Source organism: Pipistrellus kuhlii, unplaced genomic scaffold (assembly GCF_014108245.1).
Source record: "Pipistrellus kuhlii isolate mPipKuh1 unplaced genomic scaffold, mPipKuh1.p scaffold_m20_p_157, whole genome shotgun sequence".
NCBI classification, from domain to species: domain Eukaryota; kingdom Metazoa; phylum Chordata; class Mammalia; order Chiroptera; family Vespertilionidae; genus Pipistrellus; species Pipistrellus kuhlii.
In genome coordinates, this window is record NW_023425468.1 from 54,170 (window position 1) to 67,184 (window position 13,015).

General features: G+C 62.4%; 1 protein-coding gene across 1 annotated transcript; it reads left to right on the forward strand.

Moving 5' to 3' along the window:
* Positions 1-1,731: 1,731 nt before the first annotated feature.
* Positions 1,732-12,584, forward strand: CIB2 (calcium and integrin binding family member 2). The gene is made up of 6 exons (XM_036439481.2): positions 1,732-1,890; positions 4,596-4,630; positions 7,131-7,242; positions 9,697-9,844; positions 11,026-11,221; positions 12,323-12,584. Exons 1-6 carry the CDS (start codon positions 1,840-1,842, stop codon positions 12,342-12,344), a joined length of 564 nt encoding a protein of 187 aa, XP_036295374.1. The 5' UTR covers positions 1,732-1,839; the 3' UTR covers positions 12,345-12,584.
* Positions 12,585-13,015: the final 431 nt, after the last annotated feature.

Consider the following 13,015-nt stretch of genomic DNA (forward strand, 5'->3'; position numbering starts at 1 on the left):
ACAGTGCCGGCTGGCGTGGGACTCTTATGGTTTGGGCAACAAGGTTGTTCATCTTCCCACGATAGTAGGCAGATCTTGAATGGGAATGCACCCCACGTTCTAGTTCTGCCCCTGACCCAGCCACGTTGCCACGGCCCAGCCCTGGGCCCCTGGGCAAGTTACTGCACTCAGCAGTGGACGCATCTGCAAGGAGGAGATAAGGTCCCGAAGAGTGGCTGTCCCGGGTGAGAAAGAACATGTGGCCTGCCCTAACCAGTGTGGCTCAGTGGATAGAGCGTCAGCCTGCGGACTGAAGGGTCCCAGGTTCGATTCCGGTCAAGGGCATGTGCCTTGGTTGCGGGCACATCCCCAGTGGAAGGTGTGCAGAAGGTAGCTGATGGATGTTTCTCTCTCATCGAGGTTTCTAGCTCTTTATCCCTCTCCCTTCTTCTCTGTAAAAAAAAAAAAAAATCAACAAAATATATTTAAAAAAAAAAAAGAACATTGTGTGGCCTGACCTCTGCAGTGATGTCATTTGCTTAAAAGCCACAGAAATCGCCCTGGCCTTTGTCACAGTAAGTCTCCGGGCACAGTGAGACCTTTTAATGGTGCCAAGTCTAGCCCTACCCAGTGTGATTTGTGGATAGTGTCGACCTGCGGACTGAAGGGTTCTGGGTTCAATTCTGGTCAAGGGCACATGCCCGGGTTATGGGCTCAATCACCAGTAGGGGGCGTACAGGAGGCAGCTGATCCATGATTCTCATCATAGATGTTTCTATCGTTCCCTCTCCCTTCCTCTCTGAAATAATTAAAAATATTTTTTAAAAAATAATAATAATAAACAAACGGTGTCAAGTCTCATGCCTGTGTGCAAGGATTCAAGGACAGGCAAGCAAACCCTGTGCTCCCTGCTAAAGAGGCCCAGGGTGATGCCCTGCCCTGTGGGAGGGAGGGGGCGCCCTCCGGTGTCAACCGCAATGACCCTTCCTTACCCACATGGGACGGGCTGTGCCCACAGGCCAGGGCTCCCCCCGCCGCATGGTCCAGGGCGCCAGGTCCCGCAACTTGTCCCCCTGCACCTCCCGTTTGGCTCAGTGGTAGAGCGTCAGTCTGCGGACTGAAAGGTCCCAGGTTCGATTCCGGTCAAGGGCATGTACCTGAATTGAGAGCACATCCCCAGTAGGGGGTGTGCAAGAGGCAGCTGGTCCAAGTTTCTCTCTCATCGACGTTTCTATCTCTCTATATCTCTCCCTTCCTCTCTGTAAAAAATCAATAAAATATTTTTTTTTAAAAAGAAAAAAAAGCGTGTGCACACCAGCCCTGCGTCCTGACACCCCGTCCGGAAGTGCTGTGTTTGCCCCACCCACTCCTGCGCGGACCAGCCAGCAGCGCCCTCTTCCGGCGGTCGACTCCCCAGGCGTAGCTCTCCTTCACGCCTATATCCGCGCCCGAGGCCACGCCCCACGTCAGGCCCCGCCCCTCATTTGACTTTGTCCTCAGACGGTGCCCCGCCCTGAGGCCAGGCCCTGCTGCTGACCCCGCCCCGGAGTCTGACTCCGCCCAATCATCAAGCTCCGCCCATTCGCTGAACCCCTGCCACGCCCTGTCTCCTAGCCACGCCCTTCCATTCCCTTGGCCCCGCCTATCCCGCCACAGGCCCCGCCCCGTAACCTGACTCCGCCCAATCGCCATCAAGCTCCGCCCCTTAGCTGAGCTCCACCCGCCCTCCGGCCACGCCCTGTCGCTGGGCCACGCCCCTCGGCCGGCCACGCCCCTCCGGGAGACGGCGCGGCGGGATGCGCCAGGAGCCGGGCGGCCGCGGCGGGAGGCGGCGGCGCCGGTGGCCGGTGGCCGCGCACCATGGGGAACAAGCAGACCATCTTCACGGAGGAGCAGCTGGACAACTACCAGGTGAGCCCGCGCCGCGCCCCTCGCCCCCCGTCGCCGCCGGTCCCCCCCACCCCCTCTCAGCCTCTGCCTTCGCCCCAGGCCTGACCTTGGAAGGACGCGATCCCTCGGAGCCTCCAAAGCGGAGCCGAGCGGGGTCCCGCCTGGCGGGGAGGCAGGGACCGCGCCCCGATGGCGGCGGGGAGTCGGGGTGCCTCGCCCTGGCCCGGCGTGGGGATGATGGTGCGAGAAGGCCAGGCAGGTGCCAGCCCGCCAGGGTCCCCGCCCCGAGCCCCACGCCGGGCCCCTTAGACCTGTCAGGCCCCCTCCCTCGGGGGCTGGGGGTCCCGCCCCACTCGGGGGGCCTCCGCCCGACCTGACTGGGGAGTCACCTGCGTGCCCTGCGCTGTGGGCACGTGACACCTGCAGGGTCTCTGCTCCGTGGGGTTTGAAATGTGGGTCCTCTGCTGGGGCGGCCCTGGCCCCTCCTCCCGGAGCCCCAGGGTGAAGAACAGATCTCCCAGCTCCCACCTTTCCTCCCAACCGCCGCCCCCCCCCCCCGACCAGGAATGGGGGACCCACATCCACGCAGCACCTGCTGTGTCCCAGGCACAGTCCTACCTCCTGAGCTTACCCCTTAGTCACCGTCTCTGGGTGATGATGGGCCCATTTCACAGACCGGTAAACTGAGGCCGAGGAGCCATTCAAGGGCCCTGCCCGGCCCCGAGGGGCTCCCGCGGGATGGGAATCACTCTGTGTGTTGGGGGTGGGGGCTGTGTGAGATCCTTCTGGAATGTCAGGCCTTGCCTCCAGCAAGGTGGGGAAGGGGGCCCACCTGTGAGCAGGTAGGCCGCGCTGAGGGGTGCAGAGTACCCCGTGGGGGGCGGGGAGGGAGCCCGGGTTCCGGCTCAGACCGGCCTGGCGTTGGGTTACCCGTTGGAGCCGGTCCCTGGGTTGGCTGGACCCTGCTGAACCCGAGAAATGAGAGCCGTGCAACCGGAGCCTCCGGTGTCCCTCCCTCGGGCTCTCCAGCCGGCCACGGGCAGCCAGGGGGTCCCCGGGTGACCCCGAGTTGCAGCCGCCGCCCCCCCAAAAGTGGGGGACACTGTGAGGGTTTCCGTCCCCCTCCTGGTCCCCCCCTGCCCGTGATCCCTCAGGTTCAGGCTTCTTTCCACATCCAGCTCTGAGACCCTCACACCCTAGCCCAGTGGTCGGCAAACTCATTCGTCCACAGAGCCACATACCAATGGTACAACTGACATTTCTTTTAAAAGCCAATTTTTAAATATATATATATATTTTATGGATTTTGTACAGAGAGGGAGAGGGATAGAGAGTTAGAAACATCGATGAGAGAGAGTCATCGATCAGCCGCCTCCTGCACACCCCCCACCGGGGATATGCCTGCAACCAAGGTCCATGCCCTTGACCGGAATCGAACCCGGGACCCTTCAGTCCGCAGACCGACGCTCTATCCACTGAGCCACGCCGGTTTCGGCTGAGAGCCACATTTTTTAAACTGAAACTTCTTCTAATGCCACTTCTTCAACGCAGACTCGCCCAGGCCGTGGTGTTTTGTGGAAGAGCCACATTCAAGGGGCCAAAGGGGCTGCATGTGGCTCGCCAGCTGTGGTTTGCCAACCACGTGGCTAGAGCAAGCATGTCAAACTCGTGTCTGGGGGGGCCGCACGCCTCATTTCCTGGGCCCAGGTTAGCCTTTGAGTTTGACATGCTTGCTCCAGAACATGGTTGACCAGGCCGATGTGGCTCCATGGCTGAGCCTCAACCTAGGAGGCAGGAGGTCAGGGTTCGATTCCCGGTCAGGGCACAGGCCCGGGTTGTAGGCTGGATCCCTGGTGGGGGGCGTGCAGGAGGCAGCCGATCCATGATTGTCACTCCCATCATGGATGTTTCTCTCTCTCTCTCTCTCTCTCTCTCTCTCTCTCTCTCTCTCCCCCCCTCTCCCCCCCCCCCCCTACGTCTCGGAGATCAATAAAAATATATATGTTTTGTTTTTTTATGTATTATATTGATTTTTTACAGAGAGGAAGAGAGAGGGAGAGAGAGTTAGAAACATCGATGAGAGAGAAACATCCGTCAGCTGCCTCCTGCACACCCCTCACTGGGGATGTGCCCGCAACCAAGGCACATGCTCCTGACCGGAATCGAACCCGGGACCCCTCAGACCGCAGGCCGACACTCTATCCACTGAGCCACACCGGTTTCAGCATGGATGTGTCTCTCTCCCATCGATGTTTCTCTCTGTCTCTCCCTCTCTTCTCTTCCACTCTCTCTAAAAATCAGTGGCAAAATACCCTTGGGGAGGGTCAACAACAAAAAGAAATAGTGGATGCCCTCCCCTGACCAGTGGCCACCAGTTCATCCCAGTCCCCTTCCCAGTGTGACCTCGTGGATTCCTGTGGTTTCAGCTGCCCCTCAGACACCCAGCTGCCCTCACACACCCAGCTCCCCCAGATCCCTGCCCAGGGGCTGTGCCATGGGGGTGGCCCCATCCGCCCCCAGGTGTGAGCTGGATCCCACAGGGCACCCCTCCGGCCCCCAGACCCGCAGCCCCCCTGTGCCCCTCCCTGCCCTCCAGCACAGCCCTGTCCTGCACGTGGGCCCCTGGATGGGGCTGGCTGGCCTGACTGTCCGGGCATCTGGGATTGGGGTGGTGGTGGGGGTAAGGGGTGGGGGCTCCATAATGACCCTGTGTGTTTTCTCGGCAGGACTGCACCTTCTTCAATAAGAAAGACATCCTCAAGTGAGTGTGCCTTCCGCTCACCCCTTGAACCCGGGACCGAGGGGGACAGGGCCCGGGACCCCGCGTGCGTGGGCTGGTGGGTCACCCAGCCTGAGCCCCGAGCCGGGGGAGGGCCTGTCGCCGGCGGAAGCTAAGTGTGGCGTGACCCCCAAAACTCCCCACCCCTGCCCCAGCCGGTGTGGCTCAGCGGGTAGCGCATCGGCCTCGCGGACCGAAGGGTCCCGGGTTCCACTCGGTTCTGGGCTCGATCTCCCTTGGTTGTGGGTAGGGGGAACTGGGCCTAGGACAGGAGAGAGGAACCGGGGGGGGGCGGGGGGAGCCTCAGAGCCCCGGGACCAGACGGTGGCAGGCCGGCGGGAGGCACCCAATGCCAGGACACCCGGCCCTGCTGCCACAGGGGCCCCGGATCATGTTCCCCGAGGGAGGCCCGGCCCCGGGCCCCGGCCCCGAGGCTGTGGCAGCAGGCTGGGCCCTGACCGCTCTGCTCTGCTCAGCCAGGCAGGTCTTCCTCGCTGCCCCTGGGCGGCCAGGGCACCCCATGGTGGGTGCAGGGCCAGGTGGAGGGAGGGGGGAGGGGCAGGAGGGAGGGGGTAGGGGCAGGAGGGAGGGGGTGGGGGGCCAGAGGTCTGGGGCCTTGGGCCAGATCTGAGCCTCAGGTGCTTCTGTGAAGTGGGGACCAGGCCTGGCCAGTGTGGCTCAGTGGTTGAGCGTGGACCTCTGAACCAGGAGGTCACAGTCAGGGCGCAGGCTAAGGTTCTAGGTTCAATCCCCAGTGGGGGGGGAGGGGGGCGTGCAGGAGGCAGCCGGTCTATGGTTCTCATCATGGATGATGCTCTCCCTCTCCCTTCTTCTCTGAAATCAATAACAATGTTTTGTTTTTTTGTTTTTTAAATACAATAAAATAGGAACCACATCCCCACCCTCAGAGCACGCTGAGAGGCCGTAGCGCTGGGTGTGGAGATAAATGGGCCCCAGTCCCCGAGGCCTCACACCTGCTCCCAGGGCCACTCAGGGCTGCCACCCCTCCCGCCTCTCACCCCTCCCCCTCCCTCTCCCTCCCTCCCTCCCCTTCCCCTCCCTTCACCCCTTCCATCCACCTCCACCCCTCCCTCTCACCTCCTTCCCACCCTCTCCCACCCCCTCCCACCTCCTCCCTCCCCTTCCTCCTCCCACTCCTCCCTCCTCTTCCCTCCCCTCCCTCCCAACTCCTCCCTCCCCTTCCTCTTCCCTCCCCCTCCCTCTCCTTCCCTCCCTCCCCCTCCCTCTCCCTCCCTCCCTCCCCCTCTTCCTCCCAACCCCTCCCTTTCCCTTCCTCCCCCTCCCTCCTCTTCCCTCCCCCTCCCTCCCAACTCCTCCCTCCCCTTCCTCTTCCCTCCCCCTCCCTCTCCTTCCCTTCCTCCCCCTCTTCCTCCCTCCCTCCCACCCCCTCCTTCCCCTTCCCCCCCTCCCCCTCCCTCCCCACTGAGGGGTGTGAGCGCTGAGCCCTGAGCTGAGGGGAGGAAAGGTGAGCTGCGGGTTTGCTTTGCAGCCTGGGGCCGGCTCAGTGATCCTGGTCCGGCTCAGATAACCATTGGACATCGTCCCCCGCCTCCCCCCTCCCAGCTGGATCTGGTTGCCCCTGGCCACAGCCCTTCCTCCCCCACGGACCCCCCGTGGGCAGCCCCCCACCAGCCACCTTTGTTCCTACCCCCTCCCCCCCCCGCCCCCGCTCGGCTGCGCCCCACCACCAGCCGCACACACAGCCCGGGTGTCTGCCTGCGCGCGACTCCGTCGTCGCTTATGTTCTCCCGTCTTTTCAATAAAAACTTACCTTTTTTTTGTTTTTATTTTTAATGTATTTTATTGATTTTTTTTTTTTACAGAGGGGGATAGAGAGTGAGAAACATCGATGAGAGAGAAACATCGACCAGCTGCCTCCCGCACACGCCCCCCACTGGGGATGTGCCTGCCACCCAGGCACATGCCCTTGGCCGGAATCGAACCCGGGACCCTTCAGTCCGCAGGCCGACGCTCTAGCCACTGAGCCACACCGGTTTCGGCAAAACTTACCTTTTATTGTCGAAAGTATCACAGATGTCACACACACGCACACACACCTTTTTTTTTTCAGATCCTTCCCTGAGGACATGTTCCCATTGATTCTTAGAGAGTGGGAGGGAGAGGAGGGAGAGGCAGATAGAAACACCGATGGGGGGGAGACCCACCAATGGGCCGCCTCCCGCACGCGCCCCGGCAGGGTCCCGGGCCAGGGAGGGAGGGGCCTGCCGCCGAGGGACGTGCCCTTGACCCAGAGCCGAACCCGGGACCCTTCCGTCCACAGGCCTGCGCTCTAACCACTGACCCACACCGGCCGGGCTGGAGGGAGAAAGTCTGAAAGCTTTTGAGTTTCTATTGCGAAGCCACCCAGAGCCCTCGCCGGGGCCTGGGGCCTGGGGCCTGGGGCCTGGGTCTGTCCCTCACTGCAGCGTCTCCTCTCTCTCCTCCCCCATCTCCCCGCCAGGCTGCACGCCCGTTTCTACGAGCTGGCCCCCAACCTGGTGCCCATGGACTACAGGAAGAGCCCCATCGTCCACGTGCCCATGAGCCTCATCATCCAGATGCCGGAGCTGCGGGTAGGGAGGGGGCGCTGCCTGGGGCGGGGGGGGTAGGAGGAGTGTGGAGGGGAAGCAGGCAGGCAGGGAGGACAGGGTAGGGAGGGGGTCCGCTGGCTGCCTCAGGAGAGGCAGGGGGAGCATCAGGGGGGCGGAACAGCAGGAAGCGGGGGACAGGCGGGCTGAGCACAGGGTCCCGGGTTCGATTCCGGTCCAGGGCACGTGCAGGAGGCAGCCCATCGCTGTGTCTCTCTCCCATCGATGTTTCTCTCTGTCTCTCCCTCTCCCTTCCACGCTCTCTAAACATCCAGGGGGAAATATCCCGGGGGGAGGATTACAGAAATAAAATAAAATGAAAATGAGACGCAGCCGAAACCGGTGTGGCTCAGTGGATAGAGCGTCGGCCCGCGGACTGGAAGGTCCCGGGTTCGATTCCAGTCAAGGGCATGTGCCTTGGTTGCGGGCACATCCCCAGTGGGGGGTGTGCAAGAGGCAGCTGGTGGATGATTCTCCCTCATTGATGTTTCTAACTCTCTATCCCTCTCTCTTCCTCTCTGTAAACAATAAAATATATTTAAAATAAATAAAAAAATAAAATGCAGGTGGGCAGGGGGGACAGGGTAAGTGAGGGGGGCCGCTGCCTGGGGTGGGGCAGGGGAGCATGGGAGGGCGGGACAGCAGGAAGGGGGGACGGGCGGGCTGGGCACAGGGACCCTACCCCTCTGGGGGCTCCACGGTCGCCTCCCTGTGCCTCAGTTTCCTCCCTGCCCTGTAAGTCAGTGAGCCCCATGTGGGGCTCGGAAGGCAGCTCGGGGCCACACTCACCCACTCGTCCGTGTTCCGTGGCAGGTCGGCCATGCTTCCCAGCCCTCACGTCTGAGTTTTCATTTCACTATTATTTTATTTTTAAATATATTTTATTGACATTTTGCAGAGAGGAAGGGAGAGGGATAGAGAGTCAGAAACATCGATGAGAGAGAATCATCCATCAGCCGCCTCCTGCACGCCCCCCACTGGGGATGTGCCCGCAACCAAGGTCCATGCCCTTGGCCGGAATCGAACCCGGGACCCTTCAGTCTGCAGGCCGACGCTCTATGCACTGAGCCGCACCTGCTTCGGCCACCTCCAGGTTTTTACTGGCAAGGAGCCACCTGGGTGGGGACCGATCGTGTGAAAATGCCAGAGCAGGGAGTGGTTTTTGTTTGTCTCTTTTTGTTCATCCTTATCCAAGGGTGTGGTTTTTTTCCCCATCGATTTTTAGAGACTGCAGAAGGGAGGGTGGGAGGCAGAGAGAGGGAGACAGACGCAGACACACGCACACACACACACACACACTAATTAGTTGCCTCCTGCATGTGCCTCCACGGGGGTGGGAGATCAAGCCTGAAGCCCAGGTACATGCCCTCAGGTCTGAGGACCAGCGTTCTAACCACTGAGCCACCTGGTCAGGGCCAAGGTTGTGTTTCTCCTGACGAGTTCCCCGGGCGGGGCTGATCCCTCCGGTCCTCAGACCACGTCTGTGTTCGACATAAAAGTGTCACCCAGCCCCGGCCGGTGCGGCTCCGTGGGCAGAGCGTCGGCCTGCGGACGGAAGGGTCCCGGGTTCGATTCCCGTCAAGGGCGTGGGCCTTGGTTGCGGGCACATCCCCAGTGGGAGGCGTGCAGGAGGCAGCTGATGGATGTTTCTCTCTCATCGATGTTTCTCACTCTCTCTCCCTCTCCTTTCCTCGACCAGGAGTCCGACCAGCAGGCAGGCCGGCCAACTGCCCATGTCCCCTCCCCCTGGCCAGGCTGGCCGGCCCCCACCCATGCACAAATGCATGCACTGGGCCTCTAACATATATATATATATATATATATAGATAAGATATAGATATAGATATAGATATAGATATAGATATAGATATAGATATAGATATATATGTATATGTATATATATATACACACATACACTGAGTGGCCAGATTATTATGCGTTCAGGAATCATAATCATCCGGCCACTCCGGGTGTGTCCTATAGAATAAAAGGCTCATATGCAAATGGTCCCCTCGACCAGGAGTTCGACCAGCAGGCAGGCCGGCCAACCGCCCACGTCCCCTCCCCCTGGCCAGGTTGGCTGAACCCCACCCATGCACGAATGCATGCACCGGGCCTCTAACACACACACACACACACACACACACACACAGGATGGCCAGATGATTATGCATTCACAGATCATCATCATCATCCGGCCACTCCGTGTGTATGTATACATTTTATTGATGTCAGAGAGAAAGGAAGAGCGAGAGAGAGACATCCAGGCGGAGAGAGAGTCATGGATCGGCTGCCTCCCGCACGCCTCATGCTGGAGTGAGGTCAGGGTGATGGGGGGGCCCTCGGGGGGCTTGGCCGCCTCAGGGCTGTGAGCTGTGCGGCCTGGCTCCTCCCCGGTGATCCCCACACCCCCACCCCCGTTCCCGGATCCCCCCCCAGGAGAACCCCTTCAAGGAGCGCATTGTGGAGTCCTTCTCCGAGGACGGCGAGGGCAACCTCACCTTCGACGACTTTGTGGACATGTTCTCCGCGCTCTGCGAGTCCGCGCCCCGCGACCTCAAGGCCAGCTACGCCTTCAAGATCTACGGTGAGGCCCAGACCGGGTGGCTCAGTGGGTAGGGCGTCCGGCCTGCGGACTGAAAGGTCCCGGGTTCGATTCCGGTCAAGGGGCATGGACCTTGGTTGCGGGCACATCCCCAGTGGGGGGCGTGCAGGAGGCAGCTGATGGATGACTCTCTCTCATCGATGTTTCCAACTCTCTATTCCTCTCTCTTCCTCTCTGTATAAAATCAGTAAAATATATTTAAAAAAAAAAAAAAAAAAGATTTACGGTGAGGCCGAAACCCGTTTGGCTCAGTGGATAGAGCGTCGGCTTGGGGACTGAAGGGACCTGGGTTCGATTCCGGTCAAGGGCATGTACGTTGGTTGCGGGCACATCCCCAGTGGGGGGTGTGCAGGAGGCAGCTGACCGATGATTCTCTCATCGGTGTTTCTAGCTCTCTATCTCTCTCCCTTCCTCTCTGTATAAAATCAATAAAATATATTTAATAAAATAAACAAAAAAGATCTACAGTGAGGCCGAAACCCGTTTGGCTCAGTGGATAGAGCGTCGGCCTGCGGACTGAAAGGTCCCGGGTTCGATTCCGGTCAAGGGCAGGGACCTTGGTTGCGGGCACATCCCCAGTAGGGGGCGTGCAAGAGGCGGCTGATCGATGACTCTCTCTCATCGATGTTTCTAACTCTCTACCCTCTCTCTTCCTCTCTCTAAAAAATCAATAAAATATTTAAAAATAAAATAAAAAAAGATCTACAGTGAGGAGCGGGGGAGTGAGTGGAGGGGGTGGGGGAGCCCTGCTGCCAGGGTGAGGCCATCCCAGCCCTCCGTCCCGTCCCCACCGGCCACCAGGGGCCGCTGTGCACGCCATGCTGACCTCAGAAGGGGACGCTGAGGCCAAGGCCCACAGACAGTCCTGTCCCCGGCCCCCGTTTATTGTTCCACTGATGTCCGAGGGGAAGGGAGAGGGAGAGAGGAGCATCCACGATGAGAGAGAATCCCGGACCTGCTGCCTCCCGCACGCCCCCCACTGGGGATGGAGCCCGCCACCCGGGCCTGTGTCCTGGACCGGGAATCGAACCCGGACCTCCTGGTTCACAGGACGACGCTCAGCCACGGAGCCACGCCGTCTGAGCACCCGCCCGCCTGCACCCCGTCCCCCTCCCCTGCCCCCCTCACGCTATCTCCCCCCTCACCCCCACCCCCACACACAGACTTCAACACCGACAACTTCATCTGCAAGGAGGACCTGGAGATGACGCTGGCGCGGCTCACCAAGTCGGAGCTGGAGGAGGACGAGGTGGTGCTGGTGTGCGACAAGGTCATCGAGGAGGCCGACCTGGACGGCGACGGCAAGCTGGGCTTCTCCGACTTCGAGGACATGATCGCCAAGGCGCCCGACTTCCTCAGGTGCCGCCCGTAACCCGGCCAGTGCGGCTCAGTGGGTAGAGCATCGCCCATGCCTTTCCATCCAGCCCAGGCCCCGCCCCCTCATCCCATGCCCCTCCCCCAGCCCATGCCCCACCCCCCAGCCCAGGCTCTCCCCCACAACCCAGGCCTCTCCCCCCCCACCCATGCCCCTCCTCCCCATCCCAGGCCTCTCCCCCCCACACCCATGCCCCTCCCCCCAGCCCAAGCCTCACCCACCCCACCCCCCCCCCGCCCAGGCCCCTACCCCCAGCCCTGACCTACCCCCCCCCCATGCCCTTCCGTCCCAGCCCAAGGCCCTCCCACTCAGCCCCGGCCTCTGCCCCCCCTCCCCACCCATATCCCTCCCCCCAGCCCATGCCCCTGCCCCCCAGCCCAGGCTCTCCCCCACAACCCAGGCCTCTCCCCGCCAACCCAGGCCTCTCCCCCCCCACCCATGCCCCTCCCCCCCAGCCCAGGCCCCTCCCCCCCAGCCCAGGCCTCTCCCCCCCACCCATGCCCCTCCTCCCCAGCCCAGGCCTCTCCCCGCCAGCCCAGGCCTCTCCCCCCCACCCATGCCCCTCCCCCCAGCCCAGGCCTCTCCCCTCCCCCGGCCCAGGCCTCTCCCCCCCCCCCCCCGGCCCAGGCCCCTCCCCCCAGCCCTGGCCTATCCCCTCCCCCCCACCAACCCCCCCGCCCATGCCCTTCCCTCCCAGCCCAAGCCCCTCCCCCTCAGCCCCAGCCTCTCCCCCCCCCGCCCATATCCCTCCCCCCCAGCCAAGGCCCCACCCCCCGCCCAGGCCTCTTCCCCCCCAGCCCAAGCCCCTCCCCCAGCCCAGGCCCCTCCCCTCCAACCCAGGCCCCTCCCCCAGCCCTGGCCCCTCCCCTCCAGCCCTGGCCCCTCCCCCAGCCCAGGCCCCTCCCCTCCAGCCCAGGCCCCTCCCCCAGCCCTGGCCCCTCCCCCAAGCCCAGGCCCCTCCCCTCCAGCCCTGGCCCCTCCCCCAGCCCAAAGCTCCTCCCCCAGCCCAGGTCCCTCCCCCAGCCCTGGCCCCTCCCCTCCAGCCCAGGCCTCACCCTCTCCCGCCCTTGTCTCTCTCTCTCCAGCACCTTCCACGTCCGGATCTAAGGACACGGCCGAGGTCCGGGCCCGATGCCCACCGCCGTCCGCCTCTGCTGTCCGCACGGCTCCGCACGGCTCTGCCCTCCCAGCCGGCGGGACGGGAGCTGGGCCTCCGGGCTGACCCACGGGCACGCCCTGGGCCCTTTCAGCAAAAAGCCCTCCTCCACGGGCAGGGCAGGGGGAGGAGCGGGCCCCAGGGCGCCCCTCACAGGCCCTCCCTCTGCCCAGCCGCCCCTGTGCCCGGTCCCCCCCCCCCCCCCCGCAGTGCCCCCACCCCACCCCCTGGCTGCCCGGGGCACAGAATTTTTTTTTAAATCTATTTTCATTCATTTCAGAACGGAAGGGAGAGGAAGAGGAGAGAGAGACATCGATGGTGGGAAAGGATCACGGATCGGCTGCCTCCTGCACGTCCCCCCCTCCCCCCGCTGCTGGGGATGGAGCCCGCACCCCGGGCCTGTGCCCTGACCGGGAATCGAACCCTGACCTAGGTTCCTAGGTCGATGCTCAGCCCCTGAGCCACGCCCGCTGGGCAGCCGGGCGAAGATGAAGTTTTCACAAACTATGCAATCTTTCCCGCCCCGCCCGGTCTCCCCGCCTCCCTGCCCTTCCCGTGTGCAGCCGTGTGCAGCCGTGTGCAGCCGTGTGCAGCCGTGTGCAGCCATGTGCAGCCGTGTGCA